General features: G+C 38.3%; 2 protein-coding genes and 1 long non-coding RNA gene across 3 annotated transcripts; 2 read left to right on the top strand and 1 right to left on the bottom strand.

Moving 5' to 3' along the window:
• The first annotated feature begins 9,179 nt into the window (after window positions 1-9,179).
• LOC136065494 (ABC transporter G family member STR-like) lies at window positions 9,180-10,159 on the top strand. Its single transcript, XM_065768759.1, has 2 exons — window positions 9,180-9,348; window positions 9,612-10,159. Exons 1-2 carry the CDS (start codon window positions 9,180-9,182, stop codon window positions 10,157-10,159), a joined length of 717 nt encoding a protein of 238 aa, XP_065624831.1.
• Window positions 10,160-13,882: 3,723 nt separating this feature from the next.
• Window positions 13,883-20,887, bottom strand: LOC112025252 (TPR repeat-containing thioredoxin TDX). Its single transcript, XM_024057911.2, is given in 11 exon segments — window positions 13,883-14,409; window positions 17,875-17,905; window positions 18,443-18,556; window positions 18,626-18,766; window positions 18,931-18,995; window positions 19,101-19,181; window positions 19,282-19,369; window positions 19,477-19,629; window positions 20,316-20,349; window positions 20,463-20,486; window positions 20,488-20,887. Coding segments are annotated over 11 exon segments (1,143 nt in total). The 5' UTR covers window positions 20,571-20,887; the 3' UTR covers window positions 13,883-14,080.
• Window positions 20,888-23,986: 3,099 nt separating this feature from the next.
• Window positions 23,987-25,442, top strand: LOC136065495 (uncharacterized). The gene is made up of 3 exons (XR_010627133.1): window positions 23,987-24,223; window positions 24,459-24,531; window positions 25,178-25,442. It is a non-coding gene; the product is annotated as an uncharacterized LOC136065495 (long non-coding RNA).
• Window positions 25,443-26,270: the final 828 nt, after the last annotated feature.

The following is a 26,270-nucleotide window of genomic DNA, read 5'->3' as shown; positions in this document are numbered from 1 at the left end:
ATCCTCAGCATGAAAGGTACCTGGGCATGGTAAGCCATCCGCCGCTTGAGAGTTTACTGTTTTTACCCCTCAGTTCCATACTTATCGTTTGCTCGTTTCAATATGCAGGCTGTCCAGGCTACTTATAGGCTAGAAGAGGAGGACAATAAACAGAGCAGAACCCTGGAGCAGGAGCGTAACAACCACCTAGATGCCACACGGATCCTCAGTAAATCCGAAAGCAACCTCAAGAAGGCGAAGGAGGCTCTAAAAGAGGTGACGAGGGCCAGAGATAGCACTGTCTCAGGCTTGGCTGGTGCTAAAAAGCAGGCTGCCGACCAGACGAGGTGCCTCCTAAACACTGAGGGCCAACTGTGAATTGCTAAGGACCACATAGCTGACTTAAAGCAGAAGTTGGCCGAGGAAGTGGGAGTTAGAGGCGTTGCCGAGCATGACAGGGATGAGGCTTTGAGAGCTAAAGCCGAGGCTGAGGCTGCACGGAAAGAGGCCGAAAGCTCTAGAGAGCAAGCCGAGGATGAGGCCTTTGCTGAGGAAGTGGCTAAGACTGAGGCTGCCCTTAAGGCTTTAGTCCCTGAAGTATGCAGGCACTACTGCTCCCAAACTTGGGAAGAAGCCCTCAACCAAGCAGGGGTCGAGGCTTCGTCCGAACTTAGGAAGGCCGAGAGAGTGTACTACGCTCTTGCTATTCGAAAGGCTGCCTCCTCCATTTCTGAAGCCGACACCGGGCCCGAAGCGGCACACGGGGACCAGACTAATGCTGCCAAGAACCCTACTCCCACCAATAGTCCTACAGAGGGTGTTGGGTGTCCGAACGTGCCAGAGGAAGGGGGAACCAGTAACTTGGAAGCATCCCCGGATGTGGTGAAGCCCTCCGTTGGCCCTCAGGTCCTTACTGCTGACTCCCAAGTTCTTCCTACTGAGGGGGACCTTCCCAGAGTTACCCCTCTAGCTTGTCTTTTTCTTCTCTTATTTTTTTTTTTTTTTACAATGTAATGCGACTCTTGTCATGCAACTTTTAATGACTTATTGCAATGCGAGTTTAATTTCCCTTTTTATCTGTTCTAGCTGTTTATTCGCTTGCATGTTATCCGCTCCCTTTTTTTACTTGCATAATTGTAACTTTAATTGTATCTCGGCCAATCACGGCAGTAATTATAATAACGGGAGGGCGTGTATGCTTGGGCAAACCCTTTATGTCCCAAGGACTAGGTAGGGTTTTGGTCCTTCCTAACATGGGTCCTCTTTGGGGTAGTTGTTTTCCCGTAGGCTTGGGTCCGAGGCCCATGCAAGGCCTTGGTTATATCTGACGCTTAAAACCTTTTTGAAGTGGTTAGTTTCCCCATAGGCTTAAGTTCGAGGACCATACAAGGCCTTGGTTTTGTCTAACACTTAGGACCTTTTTGAAGTAGTTAGTTTCCCCATAGGCTTGAGTCCGAGGATCATGCAAGGCCTTGGTTCTGTCCAACACTTAGGACTTTTTTGAAGTAGTTAGTTTCCCCATAGGCTTGAGTCCGAGGACCATGCAAGGTCTTGGTTCTGTCCAACACTTAGGACCTTTTTGAAGTAGTTAGTTTCCCCATAGGCTTGAGTCCGAGGACCATGCAAGGCCTTGGTTCTGTCTAACACTTAGGACCTTTTTGAAGTAATTAGTTTCCCCATAGGCTTGAGTCCAAGGACCATGCAAGGCCTTGGTTCTGTCTAACATTTAGGACCTTTTTGAAATAGTTAGTTTCACTTAGAATGACCATCGAAATGGGAGCTACATAATCAAGAGAGGCTTAAAATCTGGATCAAAAGAAACTTTTTCATTAATAATAATATCTTTTTAGATTATTTACATTCCATGGGCAAGGTACAGGTTTTTCATCTAAATCTTCTAAATAGTATGCACCTATCCCTGCTATCGAGGTAATTCAGTAGGGCCCTTCCCAGTTTGGTCCCAGCTTTCCCCAAGAAGGGTTCTTGGCAGCCCCTACAACTTTCCTCAGCACCAAGTCCCCCAATGCTAGTGGTCTGAGTTTCACATTGGCGTCATATCTCTGCTTGAGTTTTTATTGGTAATAGGACAGCTGGACCATTGCTCGTTCTCTTCATTCGTCAACCAGGTCCAGGCTCCTTCCCAGCAATTCGTTATTGTTATCTGGAGTGAAAGAGCTCGTCCTTTGCGTTGGAAAGTTTGTCTCCAGGGGGATCACTGCCTCGGCACCATAAGTCATGGCAAAAGGTGTTTCCCCTGTTGACCGCCTGGGCGTAGTCCAGTACGTCCAGAGAACGTGGGGCAGCTCCTCTACCCATCTTCCCTTGGTGCCAACCAGTCTCTTTTTGAGCCCATTAATGATGACCTTGTTGACAGCCTCGGCCTGTCCGTTTTCTTGAGGGTAGGCAGGCGTTGAGTATCTGTTTGTGATCCCAAGTTCACAACAATACCTTCTAAAGGCCTTGCTATCGAATTGGAGCCCATTATTCGAGATAAGGGTATGTGGGACACCGAATCGTGTGACAATGTTCCTTCAAAGGAATTTCTTTATATCCACGTCCCTGATGTTGGCCAAGGGCTCTGCCTCCACCCACTTGGTGAAGTAGTCCGTGGCCACCAAGAGATATCTCTTACTCCCTGGCGCTTTGGAGAAAGGTCCTACAATGTCCAAGCCCCACTGGGCAAACGACCATGGACTGGACAAAGGATTGAGGGCCCCTCCAGGCTGATGAATATTCGGGGCGAACCTTTGGCATTGGTCACACTTTTTGACATAATCCAGGGCCTCTTTCTGCATTCCTAGCCACTAGTATCCTTGCATGACGGCTCGGTGAGACAGGGATCTTCCTCCCGTATGGCTCCCATAGATTCCCTCGTGCAGCTCTTCAAGCAATAATTCTGCTGCTTCAGGGTGGACGCACAGTGGGTATGGTCCAAAGTAGAAGCGCCTATACAACTTGTGGTCCTCGGACAACTAGAACCGAGAAGCACTCCTTCGTATTTTTTCTACCTCTGACCTCTCCTCGGGCAGAACATTGTCTTTGAGGAATCTCATTATGGGGTTCATCCAGTTAGGGCCCATCCCAACCTGATGAATGGGGATTGCTCCCCTTGCCACTTTACTCGCTCTCTCCAGATGCTCCACAAGTATGATCTGAGGCAGACTCTCTGCCGAGGAGGTCGCGAGTGTGGCTAACGAGTCGGCGTGGCTGTTCCCACTCCTGGAAATGTGAGACAAGCTGAAGGGGCTAAACTTCGACTGCAAGCACTTGACCTGGCTCAGGTACTCTTGCATTCTCGAGTCTTTAGCCTCTATCTCTCCCACTACCTACCCTACCACCAATTTCGAGTCTGAGAATATCTCCACTGACTTTCCTCCCATCTTCTGTACCATGACCATTCCTTGCAATAATGCGTCATACTCGGCCTCGTTGTTTATGGCCAAAAATTCGAGCCTCAGGGACTTCTCTATGACATGATCTTTAGGGGATACTAAGACTAGTCCCACTCTTGACCCTCTCTGGTTTGCCGCGCCATCAACATATACTTTCCAACATGGTGACCTCGGGATAAAGATTGCTCCAACTGGCTTCTCATTAAGGATCCTCCCCTCAGCCCCCACTTCTATAGTTGGCTCAGCGAACTCTGCCGTCAAGTCTGCCAAAACCTGGCCCTTTATAGAGGTCCGAGGCATGTATTTAACGTCGAAGGCCCCCAGGATGGTATTCCACTTCACAATTCTTCCCGTATAATCGGCAGCCCGAAGTACGGACTTCAAGGGTAATTGGGTTAAAACGACCACCGTGTGAGCCTGGAAATAATAGGACAGCTTTCACGTGGTGTGGACCACAGCGAGTATGGCTTTCTCCAAGGGTAAGTACTTGACCTCAGCTTCGTGCAATGACTTGCTAACGTAGTAGACTGGTTTTTGAACGCCACTGTCATCTCGTATCAGCATCAGGCTCACAGCATGGTGCGCCATGGCAATATATGCGTATAGGACCTCATCATCCTCCAGATTAGACATGATGGGTGGCCGGGCTAGGTACTCTTTGAGTTACTGGAAGGCCATGGAACATTCTTCGGACCACTCGAATCCTTTCCACTTATTAATCAGGAGATAGAAGGGTCTATACCTGTCAGCCGACCTGGAAATGAATCAATTCAAAGCCGCGATCATTCCAGCGAGCTTCTGGATCTCCTTGGGGTTTCCCGGAGGCCTTAGGTTTTGAATAGCCCTGATTTGGTTGGGGTCAACCTCGATCCCCCGATAGGTAATGATGTAGCCTAAGAACTTGCCAGATCCCACACCAAACAAGCACTTGGAAGCATTTAGTCGTAGCCTGTGCTTTCTCCAGACGTCGAATATACAACTGAGGTCCCCCAAATGCTCGGACACCAGTTTGCTCTTCACCACCGTATCATCAACATAGATCTCGATGTTTTTGCCCAACAACGGCTCGAACATTCTCGTCATCATCCTCTGATAAGTAGATCCAGCATTTTTCAGGCCGAATGGCATCACTTTGTAGTGGTAGTTCCCGATGGGTGTCACGAATGATGTCTTCTCCTGATCCTCCAAGGCTAGTGGGATTTGATGATAGCCCTAAAAGGCATCTAGGAAGCTCATTCGAGGGTGGGCTATGGTCGCATCTACCAGCTGGTCTATTCGTGGCATTGGGAAGGGGTCCTTTGGGCATGCTTTATTCAGGTCCATGAAGTCTATGCAAACCCTCCATTTCCTACTTTTCTTCTTGACCACCACAGTGTTGGCCAACCACTCGGGGTAAAAAACTTCTTTAATAGCCCCGACGCGCTTAAGCTTATTGACCTCTTCCCTAATTGCATCAGCGTGCTCTTTTGACAAGCGTCAGGGTGGCTGCTTCTTGGGGGTCACAGACGGGTTAACATTAAAGTGGTGACAGATGAAGGATGGATCAATCCCTGGGGCATCGCAGGGATCCCATGCGAACTCGTCAAGGTTCCTCTTGAGGAACTCAAGCAACTCCTCCTTCTTCCGGGGAGGCAGCTGGGTTCCGACCTAAAAGAACCTCTCCAGGTCATCGTCGATGACCACTTTTTCTAGGCCTTCAAGTTTTGCTTCCTCAGCAGCCGTATCAACTGGCACCACCGAGGTAATTAACTGCTATAAGTTTTCGGCTGCGGTGGCCGAGGATCCCGTATCTTGCCGATGTGAGGTGGCTGCCACCATACACCGCTTTGACGTTAACTGGCATCCCCGGATCTCGAGGACTCGGCCTCCTGACGGGAATTTCACCTTCTAGTGCAAGAAAGAGGCAACGCCCCCCAATGTATGGAGCCAAGGCCTTTCTACAATGGCAGTGTAGGGGGAGTACGTGTCCACCACTATAAAGTCCACCTCCATTACTTCCGGGCTGATCTAGATGGGCAGCCTGATCACGCCCCCCGGGATGACTAGCTTCCCATCAAAGCTCATCAAGGGGGAGCTATAAGGCGTCAGGTCTTTAGGCTTTAGCCCCAACCCCTTATAAAGGTCAGGGTACATGACTTCAGCCGCGCTACCACCATCCACCATCACCCTTCTGACATCGTAGTCCTCAATTCTAAGGGTGATCACCAAAGCATCGTCGTGGGGTTAGGTGGTCTCGTCCTTGTCCTCCTTAGAAAAAGTTAGGGTCAGGTGAAAGCCTCTTTTGGCCCTCTTCGACTCAGACTGGGACTCCCCGGCGAGCACCTGGGTCACAGACAGCACTCGCGAGGGGCGCGTGCCTGTTCTTCCTGGCGTAGCCAGGATCACATTAATTGTTCCAGCGGGCTGCCTCGTGGCAGTGTCCCTCTGTGGCTCCTGGTAGGTCTGGCCCTGATGGCCGCTAGAATGGTGTAGGAGGTGCTTCAGCTTCCCCTCCCGGACTAACTAGTCTAGATAGTTCCAGAGATTCCTGTAGTCCTCCGTAGCGTGCCCGTGGTCCTAGTGGTATTGGCAGTAACGATCCTGATTATGCTTCTCAGGATCCCCCGACATCTTGTTCGGCCACTTGAAGTACGGTTCGTTCTTGATCTTTTCCAGAACACTGGTTCTCGGAACACAGCACCAACAGCCTGGGTGTTTGTCACCCCAGATTGTCCCATGAAATCTCTCCTCAGACAGGCGTTGTTATATCGGTCCGACCTGGAATCCCTCCTCTCCTGAGGGATAGCCTTCTCTTTCCCCTTGCCCTGTAGCAAGTCTTCCTCTACCCGTTTGTATTTATCGATCTGATCCATTAACTGCCGCATGTTGGTGGCGGGCTTACCAGTTAAGGACTTCCTCAAGCTGTGCCCCATCGGGAGTCCGTTCTTGAATGTATTGATGGCAACATCGTCGTACTTGTCGTCCAGCTCGTTGTAAATCTCCCAATACTTGTCCGAGTAAGCCTTGAGGGTCTCCCCGTCACGCATGGTCAGGGACAGCAACGCACTCATGGGCTGAGGAGGTCTGCTGTTTGTAACAAAATGGGAACCAAAGGCGTGGGTCAGCTGTCTGTACGAGTCTACGAAATTCATCCTCAAGCCGTTGAACCACCTCATTGCCACAAGTCCCAAGCTGGACGGGAAGACTTTGCACATCAGTGCCTCGTTCTTAGAGTGGGCGGCCATCCTTTGGTTGAACTGGCTCACGTGCTCCACGGGATCCGTTCTGCCATTGTAAACGGTGAAGGTTGGCTGCTGGAACCGCCGAGGGAGCACCACCTCTTCTATGCGACGCGTAAAGGGTGATCTGGAAAGCCGGTCCAGCGCCCTGCTCATGACGTCACTTCCTAAGCCCCTAGGAGTTGGGCTGTCACGTTTACGCCTCTGGTAGCGCTCATCCTCGTGGGAGAAAGTTTCGCTCGGGGGGGTTCTCGACCTTTGCCTGCAGTAGTCATCATTTTCGTCGTTAGAGGGTAAGTCAAGGCTGGGCTCGGATTGCCTTCGCCATGCATGGCACAGCTTTCTTTTCAAATCATCTATCTCTTGCTGCATGGCCACCTTATCGTCCTATCTCTGGGATGCGTGACCCTTAACCTCTTGCGATCGCGTGGCCTAGCCATTATCGCACCTCTGGGGCACGCAGCCGCTTCTATAGGTGTGGCTTTCACTAGTTTGTGAGGTATGCACGCTTCCCTCTCAAAATCGTCTGTTTTCCTCGTTTTGGCCGTGCTCGGTGTCACCATAGTTATTCTGACGTTGGGATCTAGCCAGTTCATGTCGATGGGAACTCCCTTAGTGAGGGTCTGATCCTACCATGCCTGGCTGTTGTCCTTACTAATGTACGAGTTCTCCCCACAGACGGCGCCAATTGTAGGGACCAGGTTCGGGCCTCCTAACGTGTTAACGGAGTGGAGCCAAGCCCCGCTAGCCCTGCAATTAATTTGTAGAGAGTGGGATCAAGAACTAGGCCCTAGTAAGGGATGCAACAACCATGCATGGTAGCTCGCAGATGAAAGTGAACAATGATTCTCCTCGGCCTTTCTCTTGGGAGCTTGCAGTTCTTATTACTTCTTTGGTGGTGGGTTACAATTGCTTCCAGGAGGATGCAGATTGCTACCATCTTCCCCTTCCTTTTCTTTTTCCTCTTTTTCTCCTTTTTTCCTCTCCTTTCCAAAAGGGATCCCTTACATTATATACTCCTTTCCCCATTGATCCTAGCCCTACAGTTGTTGAGCAACCAGGCCACTACTCGAGTACCTGTCCCATCAGCCACCTTCCCATTCTTCCTATGGATTGCGGCAACCAAGGCAACACTGTTCTATAATCCCCTCCTCATTAATGCGGCCAGGACGTTAGTTGTGGGCATTTAATGTGGAGGTGACAGCTCGTCTTAGACTTGCTCCTCCGCCGTACTCCCATTGTTGACGCGTGGCACTTGCTCTTTCCTCCTCGGATATTCAAGAAGACCCCCCTTTATGGTGTGGTGCTTGTGCACTTCTATGTTCTCGGATGTCCGAGGACAAAATCGTCCTCGGACCAGCTCCTTGGACACTGGACTACTTACTTTTATCCTCGGACCCTACATACACCCTCGGCGTGGGCTTTTGGGCTTGGTTCGAAGTAGGCCGAGGCTGCCTGACTTTCTGGCCCCACAAAAATATATAATCTAACAATAGAATTCCCAAAATATATATATATATATATCGAATTAGAATGAAGTTACACATAGTATAATTCTTTATGATATTACACCATTTCATAAGTTATTATTATATTAATAATTTGAGAATTATGTTGTTGTATTATATATTTATTGTTATCCTTAACATACACACTAAATTTCGTATTAATCAGATATTTTTTACTATACAGTCCATAAATTCATGTTTTGCATATAATTTTAAAGTTAAAATTAAAAATACTTGAAATTGAAACATTTTATAATGAAATAGTTATTGTTCTCCAAATTACACTTAGTATTACTGGTTCTGATATACACCACTTAAAAATGAATCCAGGTCAAGATGAATAATATAGAATTTAGAAAATATTGGCCTAACTGTGAAAAAGCTCAAAGAAAGTGCCTTTGTGATTTGAAGTTTATAGAGCTAAATATGTATTCACAGGGGAAGACTGATATATTTGGGAGGTCCACATGCCCTTCCAACTCACCTATCAGGATTTGGAAGGCCAGTACCAGAAAACGAGAACAGCATTGAGTATCTCCTAGATGTGATCAAAGAGTATGATGAATCAACCGTAGGACTAGACCCACTGGTGCTGTTCCAAAGAGATGGTATCAAACCTGATCTAGTGGCCAGAACTCCCATCCCAAAAACGCCAAAAACACAAACACCTCAGACACCTTATACAAAGATCCCTGATGCATCTAAGCATATCAGCCTCCGTAGTCATGCATTTTCCTCCAAGGCACCAGCACCAGACTCCAGCCAATTTGATTATGATGAGGATGGCAAGGATGATGAGAATTTTGACAACTCGATTGAGCGAACTATACCTTCACATACACCAATAAACCAGCAAAGCGGTGTCTATAATCAGCGCTTAGCTTCTCAATTCTACAAAAGAGTTCTCAGTCTGGCTTTACCATGGTGTAAAGGGTACCCCTCGTCGTCCACCATCATGGACTCCGGCTAGAACACCTGGACGCACACCTGGATTCACTCCAGGACCAAGTAGTGTAGTTTCAAGCCAATATCCTACACCTTCACTTAACCCCATTACAACTCCTGGACTCATTAGCCATTCCATGGCCTCATCATATCCAGCTTCATATGGAAAAATTGAGGTTGAAGAAGAACTACTTGACGAGCCACATAACCGTGCCAAATTTGCAAATCCATGGCTATTTGAGGTTGCAGTCCTGTCATGGAGAACAGCACTCATTGTGGTTCCTACTTCAGAACTCTTCCTCTCACGTGAGATTGTGTTGACAGTTATGTCACTCATTCTATCTTCCCTTTTCAAAAGACTTGACCACCCTACCTTCATCGAAATCAACCGGCTTCTTAACTTCTACATCTTTTCAGTTTGCCTTATTTTCTTTTCATCCAATAATGCTGTTCCCACTTTTATCCAAGAAAGGTTCATCTTCATCAGAGAGACTTCCCACAATGCTTATCGTCCTTCTTCTTATGTCATTTCCTCGCTTCTTGTCTACCTCCCATTCTTTCTGTTCAAGGTTTCACATTTGCTGGAATCACCAAAGCCTTTCTTCGTCTCAAAAATAGTCTGCTTAACTTCGGGATAATCCTCTATGCCTCACTCATTACTACTAGTGCATATGTGATGCTTGTTAGTGCACTATTTCCAAGCTACATAACTGGCTATGCAGTTGTGATTGCTACCACAGCTCTCTTCTTTCTGACGTGTGGGTTCTTAAGTCAAATACCTTTTTATTGGAAGTGGCTCCAATACATCTCTGCAATCAAATACCCATTTGAGGCATTGCTAACAAATGAATTCAAAGGTTTAAGATGCTATAGTGGGGAGTCCAAGGATCTTACATCAGGTCCCCTGGGAGACCTGAAGATCAGCGAACTGCATAACACATCTATGTCACAACTGCCACAAAATTGCACGTTGATCGGAGAAGACATTTTGTTCACCATGGACATTCAGGATAAAAGTATTCGGTACGACATCATGATCTTGCTGGCTTGGGGAGTTCTTTACCGCCTCTTCTTCTATGTGGTTCTGAGATTTTATTCCAAGAATCAGAGGAAATGAAGTTTGTTATCTTTTTGCATTACTTTCATTTCACGTTTGTCTCTAAATTCCAGACTAGCTATTACATATTTTAAACATACTATCTTTTAAAACATTTCTTCTAAATATGAATAATAAAGCTTGTTTTTATTGATAGGTTCCTCAATTAGTGTTAGTGAGTCACGGAAGTTTTTGCTCTATGCAAATTAAAGAATGAAAGTCAGAGTCCGACACTAAAAATAGAGAGATCAGTATTATCGTATTAATCATTAGTTCGTCACAATAAAATTCTCATTCTCTCTTCCTTTTTTTTTTTTTTTTTTTTCACTTCTCGAGAAATTATACAGTCTTTTGGTGGACCATATTACTTGTCCACCGTTTTACTAAAAGACTTCCACTTGTTTAAAATTGCTGAGCCAGTAATCAATTTCTGTTTTTTTTTTTTTTTAATTCTAACTCAGTAATTTTAAACAGGTGAGAATCTTTTAGTGGAATGGTAGACCACGTTACTTGTCCACCATAAAAACCTTATAATTTCTCCCAATTCTCATTCTCTTTTAAAAGTTAAGCCCCCTCATCTGCCACATCATTAGTCTTTTTCATATTTATGTTTTAAATTTAATTTTTTTACAATATTAACTATATAAATATTGACTTTAATTTATAAATTCATTGTAGGTGGTTTTAGCTTTACAAACTTATTTTAAGCCGTCTTATTTTACATATTCATCTACTTTAATTGATGTTATAACTAAATAATAAATCAAAGGAAAATTAAAACAAAAGTGTTGTCTAGATATATTCCTCTGTGCAGTTTTAAATTTAAATATTATTTTGTCATTTTATCTTCCTTTATTTTGGGTATTCTTATTTTCATCATCTTATTATAAATTTGTCACTCTCTTCCATTCTATGCATATTTTTCCTATACAAAAAAATGTTTTCTCTCTCTCTCTCTCCCCCTCTCTCTCTCTCTCTCATTTTTTGTTGGATTTTTTATTATTATTTTTCTTGCATTTCTACCTTAGATTGATGTATATTTGAGTATTTTAGAATTCTACTTTTGGAATCAATGAAGAATAAAAAATATTTTTAAAAAATTTTCTATAAAAATAATGTATTCACAAGCTTTGCTTAATCATTGATAGTAGAAAAAATACAACCTGATAGCTGCCTATAGGAGGTTCTCCAACTAGAGGTTTGTACCCTTATTGTCCTGTTATTTACTAATTCATATGTGTTTCTTAATGCAAATATTTTTTATAATTTTGTTTACAACACTAAATATTTTTAATTAATGGTGTTTGTTGTTGATCTAATTTGGAAAAAAAATCATATTATAATATGTTATATTTTTTGTTGTTGTCAAGTTTTAGCTTATTTGGAACACTCCAAGATAGTTTGAACAAACTGATCATGAAGAACAGTTAGTTCAGTTGAAGACACTAGTCTTTGTGCAATTTTCTTCATTATTTAAAAATATTTTGTTTAATAAATTAGTATTAAATTGTTATGTATTTTTTATATGATGTTCTTAGATACTTGGGTAATTGTTTTAAGTGTTTACAAATATTTTATGTTATTCTTCATCTTCCTTATCTTATTAGTGTATTCTTTGAGATTTTTTAAGAAAACAAATTCTATTATGTGTTTAAAATTATTTATTTATCTATTTATTTTTCACATATTGGATTAAAAGTTAGATTAGAATATGACAGCATGAACACAATACTTCTTCTTTTTTCAAAAAAAAAAAAATTCTCTACTTTTTTCCCGTTTGAAATTGTACTCTTTGTTTTTTTTTTTTAAAGGAAAAATTATTACAATCCTTTATTCTTCCCTTTCTTTTTTATTTTAGTTGTAGTTTTGATGAGTTTTATTAATTTTTTTTAGTTATATTTCTTGGTGTTTTTGATTGTATGGTAGAAAAAATTGGGTTTGAGAAAGTTTATTTAAAACTAAAAGAATCATTTTTAAATTTTATATACGTTTTCGATAATACACAAAATATTATAAAAAAATAATATCTTCACTAACTTACTTATGAATTTTTTTTTCCAAATAACCTTAAATATCAAATAATTTAGTTAGTTGTCACGTTTCAAGACAATGCGGGAAACTAGCATCTCGAGTTTCTAAGTCTCAATTTGTAAGTGGTGGCATCTGATGTGAAAAAAAATCCACATGGAACTCGAGTTTTTAAGACTCAAGTTTCACCATTTTATTTTCCTTCTTCTTCCTCGCGTTCTTCTAACCCAGCGTTCTTCTTCGTGTAGATCTGAAGACTAGATCGTCCAATCGCCCACTCAACATTCAATTGTCCATTCGAAGCTCTAGCATTCTTCATTCTTCCTCTATTCTTCATCTCTGTTCTTCGTCAAATCATTCTTCCTATTCTTCTTCAGGTCTGCATTCAATCGTCCAATCGAAGCTCTGGCGTCCTTCGTTCTTCGTTCTTCCTCTATTCATCATTCCTCCTCAGATCTGTTCTTCCTCTGTTCTTCTTCCCTGCTCTTCATCAAATAGTACTCCTGTTCTTCTTCAAGTCTGTTGTTCTTCAAGTACCAAAATCGAGTCTTAGAGACTCAATTTTACTTTTTAGAACTCGAGTCTATAAGACTCAAAATCTATATGGCATCTTATTTCCAACTCACCAAGTGAGAATCGAGTTTTTAACCCTCAAGTTTTAGACTGAAATCAAGTCTATGAAACTCGAAATACTAGTTTGCAATTTTCTTCCAACCGCATGTTAACTTATGATATTCTTTCTCCTCACTATGCTAGTCTGCAAATTCCCTCCTTACTTTTTGAATTCTTGAGAAAAATTGTATTATTTTGATTGTGATACAATAGAAATTATATATATTACATTTGTGATTATCGCTATATATAATAAATGAAATATGATTGTGAATTACATTATTATTTATTAAATTTGTCCAAATTGAAAAATGTATATATATATTAATGAGACTACCCTAAAAATATTATCACCCGTGACTAGTTGAGGCAAAAATATATTTTGAGCAACAGTTGAGACAAAAATAGGTAACATTGTAAAATTAAAAGATTCTATAAATTTCTTGTAACTGCCTTTGCATAAAAAATGGGCAGCCTAAGTTGTAGCTTAGGAGTTTGAAAAGAGCCCCATTTTGAGCAAAAGAGCTCGATTGAGCTTATTCTTCCACCCAACACCCCCCAAATCTGCCATGCATTCACCACCACCGTTCTGACCAATTTCCACCCATCGCCACCCAAAACCTACCACCTTCCATTAAAATCAAACAGCACATTTAATTCTGCCACAGTCAACATAAATTTTCAAGAGGGAGTTGCTCAAAAACTTCAAGTTCATCCACATCCCTTGTATCCAAAGGCATGCAAGACTCGACTGTGTAAGCGAAACTGAGCTAAAGCGAAACGCATATTCTATCTGCACAAACCAAATCAAGACAGAACTCCCTGATGCTGGGACAGCAAAAGTAGGCCATAGGTGCCCACTTTTCAAAAAGAGTAACAAAAAATTTGTCACGGAAATTAGAAGCAAATTTATTTTTATTATAATCGCAGTGAACACAACTCAGCATATCAGATACAAGAACCGGCACTATCTTCACAGGCATATGTTCCATGTACAACATAATAGACAAAATCGAACAACATAAGGCAAGTGCAACAAGAAATAACTGTGGGACACCAAAAGTAGGCCATAGGTGCCCACTTTTCAAAAGGAGTAAGAAAAAATTTGTCACGGAAATTAGAAGCAAATTTATTTTTATTATAATCGCAGTGAACACAACTCAGCATATCAGATACAAGAACCGGCACTATCTTCACGGGCATATGTTCCATGTACAACATAATAGACAAAATCAAACAACATAAGACAAGTGCAACAAGAAATAACTGGAATCCATGTTCTGACCTAAAATTAGTTCACATCTATCCTGCATGCTGTGCGATCTTCCTTTCAAGAGCACTTTTGTCTGCCCCAACAACCTTGTCAACCTCCTTACCATTTTTAAGAAAGAAAAAGGTCGGAACGCTACTAATATTCCAGCGTGCAGCTACGTCCTTCGCCTCATCTATGTCAACTTTCAGGAAAACAACTTTTGGGTACTTGCCAGCTAAGCTTGTGTAAAGAGGAGAAATCATGCGGCAAGGACCACACCATGTTGCAGTGAAGTATAGGATTGCCAGGCGAGCTGTTTTTGAAGCAGCATTCAACTTTGGTTCCAGTTCACTAACAGAGTGAATACTGATAACCTCCCCTGTTATAATCCCAAAGCATGATAAGATAACCTCCAATAAATAAGTGCAAACAAATTATCATATAACTTCATGCCTCTAAGTGGTTTTGACATACTAGAAGTTATAGCAAAGGGAGCTTTGGCTTACCATCTGTCAATCAAGATGGTCTAATACAAAAGGGAACTCTTAACTATTCCCCTAGCCTCAAAGCACCCCAAAAGTCAAATGCCCAAAAAGATTGAAATTCAATCATCAAACACCACCCAAAAATATCCAACCACAAAAAACTCTCTTTTATAGAGAGAGAGAGAGAGAGAGAGAGAGAGAGAGAGAGAGAGAGAAAATACCCATCTCACTATTTATTAATTCTTATATTCCCAATCAAATTCCAACAGAAACAAAAACCCCAAAACAAAACTTCCAACGAAAATCAAAGTATAAAATTTATCTAATAACTTACTACATCTTCATCTTATAGAAGCCATTCTCCATCTCATCATCCAAAAGCCTCATAAATCTGTTCATCCCCTTGAACATGGACTCAACCCAAAGCCCGTTCTCCTGGGTGTAGTTGTTCTCCATCTCATCGTCCAAAAGCCTCATAAATCTGTTCACCCCCTTGAACATGGAGTCATTCCAAAACCCATTCTCCTGGGTGTAGTTAAGGCAGCATCGTTGATTTCCAATATAAGGTAACTTATAGGGCACCATGAGAGAGAGAGAGAGAGAGAGAGAGAGAGAGTACAAATAATTTCTGGGGCTTCCAGCGGAAAAGAGGGATAGAGTTAGGGGAGGGGGTTCAAGAGCTGCTATTTTAAGTTCCATGTGTTTTGAAGTGGCTTAATTTCTTGGAGTTCAAATTAAGTTGGTTACAACTTTGAAACTAAGTTTGACTTGTATTAGGTTTTCATTAGGCCTTCGCCATGTACAAGGGGTATTAGGACTTTCAATTGATACTGAATTATTTCAAACATATATATGGGCTTGCTCCCTTGGTTTGTATGTGTTCTCTCTTGTGTTGCAGCTCAAGAATAGATTCAAGAAAAATTATCTTCTCTTGTTGTATGCCTGTGATATTTGAGAGAGAGAGAGAGAGAGAGACTATGGTATATCTGGGGGTTTAGGTTTCTTGAGAAAGTCCTTGTCACTGTTGTAATATCCCTATTTTTATAGTGAAACTTTCTTCTTCATTTTGTGTGTGCTTGTTGATTTATTTTATCTTTACAGTTATAGTTTTGAATCTTGAGAGTGCTATTTACACAAATGGTATCAAAACAAGGTTATCATTGAATGGTTTTTTTTTTTTTTTTTTGATAGGTAAGGTTATCATTGAATGGTTACAGTGAAGATGACAAAAACCAAGTATGAGGTAGAGAACTTTTGTGGTAAGGAAAATTGTTCTCATTGGAAAAGGAAGATGAAGGATCTCTTAATCCAACAAGAGTTCATAAGGCTTGCTTGGGAAGGAAAAGAAGCTCAAAAATTTTGAGACGAAGATTGGAAAAAGATGGATGAAAATGAAGCCAATGCAATTCGTTTTAAACCTGGGTGATGAGGTAATTCACAACATCCTATAAGTGCAGACAGTAGAGCAGATTTGGAATAAATTAGAAAGTCTCTATATGAAAAAGAATCTAACAAAGTCTCTATATGAAAAAGAACCTAAATCATCTAATACTTCTATTAGCATTGCTCCCCACATCTTTTGATCATATGAAGACTACCTTGATGTATAGGAAGGAGACTTTAGAACTTGAAACACACACACACAGAGATAATGAAGAATGGTGATGACTCTTAGGCTAATTGACTTGTAAAGTCAAAGTCAAACAATCAGGGTAGATGAAACATGCAAAGTTAAAAGGAAGGAACTCCAATAGAAAGAGATCACAAATATCAGTGTGAAAGAAGAGAGGAAGAATGAAAAAGAGACCCTCAAAATCAGCCAATGTCGCGAAAGAAAAATCTAACGGTGAGGTTGATGCATATCTACTTTAAGTCTCATCAGGTAATGATGCTCGATCAAAATCATAGATTTTAGATTTCACATGTTCATACCATATTTACCAAGGAAAGAATGGTTTGGCACATAAATACCTTGCAATATAGTTATTGTCCTAATGGGCAACTTTGTTGCTTGCCCAATCATTGGGGTTGGTACTGTCAAAATCAAGATGTTTGATAGAGTTGTTAAGAGGCCTTAGACGTGTCATACATGTTGAGAGCCCTTAATTTCTTTGGGATTATTAGATGATTTAGGCTGTACTTATTCATCAAAGAGTGGAGTCATGAAGATCACAAAGGTAATGCAATAACATCACAGGTTCCTTCAAAGAAAGGGTGAAAATGACTGATTTTGGCAGGTGGGGAGGTAATCCTTAACCTGAAGGAAGATATTCTGCGCCTCAAAACACGTCATAAAGACAGAATTCTCATTCATCAAAATCTTCCTTTACAAGGCCATGGCATGGCTATTTATACAACAAAGAGTTAGTTGTAATGTCATCACCATAACTAACTAGATCCTAAGCACATGGGTGAATAAATTTGACACGTGCTAAAATATTCACAAGCTAAGCTAAACATGTTCTAAAAGATAGCTCTGCTTGGATGTAGTGACTTGTCAACATGGTTCTGCTTGAAACAACAATGCTTCTTTGAGTTTGTGTGATACAACCTTCTCTGAGCCGTGGTGCCAAGGAAATCCTAGGTGTGATATCTAGAAGTTCATTATTTTCCATTCTGTTCTTGAACAATAGCTTAAAACCTTGAAAACACAGATAGTGGTTTGTCTCCTTTTAAATCCTAAATCCAAAACTTCAAAACCCTAAACCACAAATCCATCAAATAACTCTCAAATAGTCAAAATACAGTTTATATTACTATTCACATATCTGGAACAGGAACCCAAGTCTTGGTTTTCCCCCTTTATTTCATCTCTCAATCCTAACTATTCCTTTTCAGCATAGAAACCGCATACTCCTTACTATTTTCTAGCCCTTCTCCCACCAAACGCTATTCTTAATCCCATAAAAATCTCAGCTGTCCAGATCTGCCATTCTCTCTCTCTCTCTCTCTCTCTCTCTCTCTCTCTCACACACACACACACACACACACACACACAAAATTAAAAAGAATATTAATAATCAACCATTTTGTTTTGTCTTGTTGATTTTCACGACTAACAGAAATTACTACTTAATGATAATATAATTACCAAACTGTGCGTAACCCATAACAGGGTTTGCAGATTTTTTGATACTCTACTCTAATTTTGTTCTATTGATAAATCTCTGAATCAAAATACATATATACATATATAGTATGAGTTACAAGTTGTAACCCAACCTATAGGATAAGATTCTAGGGATCTGATTCTTATTGACAGGGCCTTCATCTAACAATCAATAGAGCTTCTTAAAAAGAAAAAAGTTAATCCGGAATTTGAAGACATTATAAATGGAAAAGGGAATCAGAAGCCATACCGTCCTTTAAAGCAGACAATGCATCTCGATCCTGCACAAAATTCAAAAGAGCTATAAGAACCAGAATCAAAGTTATCAATCTCTAATATGGGTGATACATTGAACCAGCATGGGATAAACAGGGAGTGATCATAATAATCCTAAAAAAACAGGGAGTGATCATTCAATTACTTGAGATTTCTGACCCTTAAGTATAACAATTCCCAACCCTGAACATCTTCAAAATCCCTCAGCAACTCCAAAAGGCAAAAAAGGAAAAACAAATTCTAATAGCAAAGCTCTGATTCGAGGCCTAGTTTACACTTCATACATAAATATGACATTTAATTGATATAAATGTTAGCAATGGACTTAACCATAAAGTTAGCCAGGTCCACTTTCTACCTAATAAATGAGAGGATTTTTATAAATGACTTAGAACTTGACGACAACCCACACCGACTCTACTAAAGATGAAAGCATCTAGCTAACATTATCAGATATACCAAGTTTTATTTGATGTAATATTATGTAACACAGAAAAGGAAACGGAAATGAAACAAATAAAATGATGTTTAACTCTACTTACTGCTTCAGCTTGCCGCCCTTTCCTTTCACGTTCAGCTTTTTTAAGCTCCCTTTCTTTCCGCAAGCGTTCATATTTCCTGTGATGCTCTTCAATTTTGCGGGCATTGGGTTCAACCTACCAATGAACAAATTGTCAAGCAACAATTCCTTTGGCAACTTTTCAAATCAAAAGAAGATGCTTTACCTTTTTAAGCACTGAACCAATCTCCTCATCATAGTCCAATTTTGATGCTACATGCAGATCACTTGCTGATTCTTCCCACCGGCCCAAAATGGCCCTTGCCATTCCTCGTATTTTATATCCTTTTGCTGAGTCAGGGTTGATCTAGACAAACAAATATAGATCTTTAGGTCTAAAGAACACATAAATAGAGTTCTGGGAATCAGATTAGTGTCAGACACTATAAATTATAAAGTAAGATGCATGATTAGTTCATTTCTAATTTTAAGAGAAACTTCATGTGCTGATTTTAAGGGCCATTAACCAACCTGTAAAGCTGCATCAGCATCACGGATCGCAGCATTTGGTTTGTTCAATTTGACAAAGACATTTGCTGAAAATGTGAAAATTAGGTTTCCATATGAATAAAGCAGTGATGGGGTAAGGCCAAAGAAGGTTGACACTATAAATTAAGAAACTTTCATTTGAAAACAATTACCTCGACTTGCATATAATATTGCTGAAGTTGGGTTCAGCATTATGGCTTCAGTTAGATGATCTATGGCTTCATCCATTTTACCTGAAATACAGGATCTAATTCACAGACAGAAAAGCTGCCAAAAAACATAACCAAAGAAATGTTCAATTGAAAATGTTAATAAAAACAAAGGATGCCATGCCTTCAGAGATAGCATCCATAGCTTTTGATTTTTCAATTTGCGCAGCTTCTCGATTCTCTTCTGTAACTTCAATGGAAGGGTTTCCCATCTGACATTAAATAATACACAAATCTAATAGTTTGAAGACTAATTCATTATAAAACAGGCAAAAATATCAGGCCTAAGCATCCTCAACCAATTTTTTATACCACCCACCTTTTGTGGAGGATCATTATCAGGCTCCACAACATCAGCAACATCCAACTCAATATCAGACTCAACAAGTTCATCATCATCTTCAGTAGCTGTATGAGGATTTTTGGCATCAAAATGTTCCCCAGTGCCTGACATTTTGTCACCACCTTGTTCCTGCATATTACTCTTCTAATAATCAGAGCATGCATTATCACAAATATCTAGCAAAAGAAACTGATGGGAGGAATGAAAGGTTACGCGCTAGGATGCATGACATGGAAAGTGTACGGACGATACGGCAACATGAGAAATTTTTAGAAAATTATAACATGATACGATAGATAGGACACCATTATAACACAAATACACATGAGTACGAGACCCCAAATGAACCGTGCATCCTAGGTTAATAGGACCATTGAATATAAATTACAAACATGATGCTTTCAATGGTTTTGATGGATTATTGGCAAGGAATAATAGGACCATTGAAAGTGTTGAGCTAGGAAGCAATACCGCGATATGAGCAATTTCTGAAAAATTATAACATAAAATGGCCTGTACGCCACAGACGGATACCAAACCCTAAATGAAGTGTCCGTGCTTCGTAAATGGTGTTGAGCAGACTAATCATGTACTTTTTTTAAGTGATTGATTTTGAGGGCTCTATACAAATAAATAACTGTTTTAGGCAGTATCCCTTTTGTCTTGTTTTGATCTAAGCAAAGATACTAGTAGTTTGTACTAAAATAATATATTTAAATTCAAAAAAAAAAATCCTATAGATTGTAAATTGCCAAGGCTAATTGAATTGAAGCTGCTAAAAGAATAGTAGTAGTTTGATATTTAAAAGGACTCACCGTTTTTGGTTCAGGTGGAATTCGAGCTCCCAAGCTTCAAGCAAAAAAGAAATTCCAACGTGACTCTCAATCAAACAAAGAATTAAAATCAATTAATATAAGAAGTGTGTGTATATATATATATATATATAGTAAAAGTAAAAGCACCTTTGGAGATAGGACTGAAGAAAGCAAGAGAGGGTTGTGGATAAGTGAGGGGTTAGACTTGCATTCGCTTACGAATTGCTTTAGCTCTGATATCTTTGCCGAATCCATTCTCTGCCACTGCCAATTGCCTACCGCCAAACCCCGAACCTCTCTCTCTCTCTCTCTCTCTCTCTCTCTCGATTCTGGAAAGTAATTGAACTTTGGGGAACTTTTGGAATTGGTCTTTTTCTCTGTTTTTTTCTGAGAAATGGAAAATTGGGATTTTATGCGGGTGAGCAATGTCGCTTGTGATGGATCTCACTGCCAATCATTTGATGTCAAAGATAATAGATGGTGATGGGGATGGAGATGGAGATGGATCAGTGGTTGGTAGCATGGGAGAGTACAATACTAATGACGGGCCTGATCTACCACATTAGTACATTACTATAGTCACTACCTTTGAACATATTCGCGGGCACGGATCGCTTCTCAGATGGGTCTATCGGGCATTATAACAAGAATAATTTTATTTGAAAGGAATTTTGAATCGAATTCTTTAAAATAAAATTATTTATATTTAACGAAAATTGTTGTTTAAACACAATAATATGTATTTTTATAATTTTTTTTTTTACTCATATATATTATCACAAAACTATAGTCACTACCTTTGAATATATTCGCGGGCACGAATCACTTCTCAGATGGGCTTGTCTACCATTATAACACGAATAATTTTATTTGAAAGGAATTCTGAATCGAATTCCTTTCAAATAAAATTATTTGTGTTTAATGAAAGCTATTGTTTAAAAACCATAATACGTATTTTTATATTATTTTTTTACTCATATATATTTTCACAAAACTTAAACAATGTTATTAAAAGTCTCTTACCAAACGGACCCTTATTAAAATACAGCTAATATGGGCTAAGAGCACAACAATTTCTGTATATTTTTAGCACATAAATATATTTTTTTTTCTATTTTACATACTCACTTATTAAAATAATCTTATCACATTATTTATTTTACAAATAACACTACATTTCACTAAAATATTTATTTTTCTTAATTTTTTTTTTTAATTAACTCTCTCTTGACTCATAACGATGACTCTTGACCTGGAATGGTGTTTCAATAAAACTAATATACAAATTAAAAAAGCAAAAAATAAAGAGAAAGTAACAAAAAAGAAAATTGACCTACCAAAAATCATTATAAACCAAACATGGATGAAACTTCATTCTTGATTCTACGAGATTTTTATGAAAGCCTGTCATTTTCTTCTCTTTGATGAAAGTCTTATTTTCCCAAAATGTATCCTAATTTTTGGTCTAATTCTCCTTCTGACGATCAATTTAACCTCTGATTAAAAAATATATACATTGGTTATATTTCATCTCTTCAACAAGTTTAGTAATGAGCATAACGGCCCATTGTTCCAATGGAAAGAAGAATCTATGATTAGCTTTTCAAGAAATTTCCAAAGGAACAATTTCAACTAAATCTTGCAATTTCTTTTCTAGTAGAGCGCCAATTTGTTGCGTGCTAGAATTCTTTTCAAAATTGAATAGTATTAAAGAAAAGAAGTATAGAGATATATATTGGTGTAGTTCTAAATTCTTGAATCTATGAAAACTAATTGGAGATATGAAATGTGGGTAGAAGAAACTATTTTTTTCAAATTTATCTAAAATTTATGAATTTTTAAATTAGTAATTTTACTATCTAGCTCTATTATCTATACTTTAGACAAGTAAAAGTAGGAATCCAAACAAGGAAAGCCCCCTGAATTGATGTTTGAAACTCTTGGCCTGGAATGGTGTTTTAGCAAAATCACAGATCAGTAAAAACTAATGTATGAATTAAAAAAGCAAAAAATAAAGAGAAAGTAATTAAAAAAATTGACCTGCCAAAAATATTATGAACCAAAAATGGAAATCTTATCTTCTTTTCGGGAGAGCATCAATATTTTGCGGTGTGATGGAATTCTTTTCAAAATTGAGTAGTATTAAAACAAAAGAAGTGGAGAGGTTAGGGGAGGTTGTACATTATCTTCAGGGGATTCATTTGATATATATCTTATATATATAAGGACAAATTTTAGTTAAGTTTAGCTACAAAATTGGTTGTAACCTTAGGCTACAACTTTATTCAATATCTTTTTATTGGAAATGAATTTTAACAAATCCACCAATGGATGACATCTTTTTTTTTTTATTCTCTATACTTGCAAAATTTCTAAATAGATATGTCATCAATAAATTGTTTAAATTGCAAGTTTTTATAATTTAAGATTATACATAAAATATAAGCTTATAAATCATATAATAAATAATATCTGATTGACTCAAAGTTTGACATGTGTATTAAGAGTGCAAAGAATATGCAATTTAACAGTTAGATTTTCAAAATATGTAGTAATTTTTATTTTATTGAGTAAGGTTGTAGCCTAAGGCTACAACCTTACTCAATATCTTTTTTATTGGAGGTGAATTTTGATAAATCTACCATTGAATTATATCTTCTTCTTATATTTTCCATACTTACAAAATTTCTAGAAAATTAAAGATCAATAATTATGTTATCAATAAATTTTTTAAATTGCAAGTTTTTATAATTTTAAATTATAAGCTTATAATAAATAATATTTGACTGACACAAAATTTGACATCTGTATTAAGAGCGTAAAGAACATGCAATCAAATTGTTAGATTTTAAAAATATACAGTAATGTTTATTTTATTGAGTAAGATTATAACTTTAAACTACAAACTATTTTGTAGCTAAATTCAGTCCCTTTTTTATTAGTTTAATTTACACTTAAAAGTATTTTTGCACCCCCTAATCACAAATCAGCTCATCTCAAAACCAAACAACAACATAGATCACACATCACTCTCACTTTCACTCTCGAATCTCATTTTCATGAATCTCATTTCATCTCTCTTCTTTACTTGAGTATCTTGGTATCTCCAACTCTAAGAGTAAAGAGTGAATGTTTGTAAGTAGTGTTTCTCTTTATTATAAATTTATATTATATGTATGTGTATCTAATACTAATTGTGTATCTTATTTTTTTTAATTTTTTGGTATAATATTTTTTGTGAGAATTGTGATGGTATGCATATATAGTATAAATATAATATAACTTTATATAATTTATTAATTAAAAAAACACAATGAGCTTGTTGCATATGAGTGTATTGTTATTATGTTATAATAATTTTTTATTATAAAGTTAGTGATTCATGGAAAAAAATAAAAGTTAATAATGTTTTAAGTACTTAATGTATTATTTATATATAGATAAATATGGATATGCGTATCAATAATTAATAGAGTGCCAAGCAATTGAGTTTTGTCATTTAGTTTAAAATATTTATAGAAAAAATAATAATAATGGTAAATGATAACCACCAAAAAAAAAAACAAATATTAAACAAACTCAATAAAATATAAAATTATCACACCTACACATTGACAATAAATAATGACAAATTAATGATAATGAACTATCAAGTAACTGTTTCAAAATAAGAAACAGTCTTTACTTCTTCACAAAGGTGAAAAAGGTGACGGCCAATGGTTCGAGGATACAAAGGAACAAAGCCTACGGCACATGGAGGTCCCAAAACGAAAAGCCAGTATATCGAGATGAAGCTAAGAAGAACCCCATTGGTTTTGTTAAGAATCTTACTTTTGTGCCCAATAAAGGGTCAGAACATTGGTCGATGGGTCATGCATGAGTTTAGACTCAATGGATGCAATAAGCAGGTCACTATCTTTGAAAATTCTGAAAGAAAGAACGTATCTTTGTTGCATTTTTTATTTCTTGTGGTACCATTAATTTCAAGATTCTATCTTTGAAGGATATTTTTTGGTTCATTGGTTGGTTAAAATTATTGGGTTGTTTGTAGTTTTCATTATTTGGATTATCAATATCTAACTGAAATTTGCATTGTTGTGTTATCTTTTTTTCTTTTCTTTTTTTTTTTCTTTTTTTTAACAGAATTTCAACTTATGTCGTCTGCTCCTAATAATAGCTATTTATCATCCAACCAAGACTCTAATTAATTTATGATGTAAGTGTGGCTCAGATCTCTTATTCAGCCATCAATTTTTAATTCATTCTTCTTTTAACATTGCCAAATCTGTTTCATTTATTTGCATTATTCTAGTTTCAAATTGTCAGGTTTTCTTTTTCTTCTATTTCTTTTTTCTTCTTTTTAAAGTTTCCATCTTTCTATCATGCCACATATAGATATTTTGTGGTCTACTGGTTGGAAAGATTATTGGGATGTGCTTTTTTTTATTATCTGGGTTATGATTAATTGATTATCCTACTGCCATGGTGTTTAAATTACAAGGATTGTGCTTTGTAATGTTTCTTTGCTTTAAGTAAATGCATAGGTACATTGTTAGCATGGTTTCCTATTTGTTTCTGATTGAATGGGAGTTTTCATGTTATGTTCCGGATCTCTTGTGTATTTTGTGTCGTTTGATTGATTGACATGTTATAAGTTATTAAGAGGGCAATTTGTATTTTTATGGTTTGTCTGTTTAAAATTTTGGTTCTTAGTTATTTCTATATAAATTGCGTTCAGTTTATTGTTTCTGATTTTCCTTTGTAACCTTACTGATTTGATCAGTATCTTTCCTTAGTCTTTATCAAACAATCCTTAAATAATATATATTTTTCTTGCGGTATGAGGATTACGTCATTTGTAGGATTGATAGGCAAGAGGATAGGCTCAAGCAACAAGGAGGCAACAGCTTAAATGAGGACATTCAAAACATAGAGCAGTCTATTCATACATTTGAGCAACAAAAAGATGACATGCATGACTGAGACTGAGCTTGGACATCAATGGGATAGATTTAGGCAAAAAGAGGACCGCCTTAAAACATTTAGCTGTCTGTCAAAACATTAGAGCAACAGAGTGACTGAGATTGTGATTGAGCTTGACATTGATGTCCTCACTGCAGAAGAATTGGAGGCTCTACTTTCAGAATCATTAGTTACATTATTCCCATATATTGGGATTGGTCATTGGACACAACATCCTCAATCTTCACACAGCCAATGTCTTATCAATCATGCTTACCTGACACAACTACTTTCTGCATCTAGAATGACACCACCACTACCACATTTAAGGCTGATGTTCCTCCCATTAGGTTTATTTTGTTTTTCATACTTTGTTTTAACTTTGAAGTATATATGTAATTGTCTACTCAGTTCTCGCAGGTTGACAGCTTTTCAAAGTATATGCTTTTATATTGGTTGGTTTCTATAAGTATATAAGAAAATTAAGACTTGTTCCTCTGCATATCTAGTATTGTTGCAAAGGTTTTCTGGTTTATTTTTTGTCAAAGCTAAATTGTCCTGTTGCTGTTTCACTTGTTTAAACCTGAAACTGTAGTTGACAGTATGTAAGTTGGATTCCTTGATAAGAATTTGCTGCAGAAAGGTTTTGGGCATGTTGACCTGTCTTTCGATTTATTTTTCAACTAAAGGTGCAATTTGGGTCCATCGATTTCAGTATCACTAATTTCTTGCTTCTTTTGTCTCTATCATCTATTCAAACTTATGATCGTACGGGCATACTTCTTTTTCTTAAAATTCATACTTCATGTAATTGAATTTAGTGTCACTAATTTTTATCTTGAATGATCCTTTTGTCCATTTATCCTATGTAATTGTTGTAAAGTTATGATTTACAACTATGTGTTTTGTTGGCTTTTATTCCGTGCCAAATTTGATTGTAATTTCTATCAATCGTTTATACCCTGTATTTGTTGTGGGAATTGTTGTAAGGGG

The sequence above is a fragment of the Quercus suber genome, unplaced genomic scaffold (assembly GCF_002906115.3).
Source record: "Quercus suber isolate HL8 unplaced genomic scaffold, Cork oak 2.0 scaffold_993, whole genome shotgun sequence".
Lineage (NCBI taxonomy): Eukaryota > Viridiplantae > Streptophyta > Magnoliopsida > Fagales > Fagaceae > Quercus > Quercus suber.
The sequence above is the reverse complement of the archived record's forward strand: the minus strand, read 5'-3'. Positions and strand labels throughout refer to the sequence as shown.

Coding starts and splice junctions, on each gene's coding strand:
- LOC136065494 (XM_065768759.1), top strand. CDS start 9,180: ATGGCCTCATCATATCCAGCTTCATATGGAAAAATTGAGGTTGAAGAA. Junction 9,349..9,611: donor TTCAGAACTCTTCCTCTCAC/GTGAGATTGTGT, acceptor TTTCTGTTCAAG/GTTTCACATTTGCTGGAATC.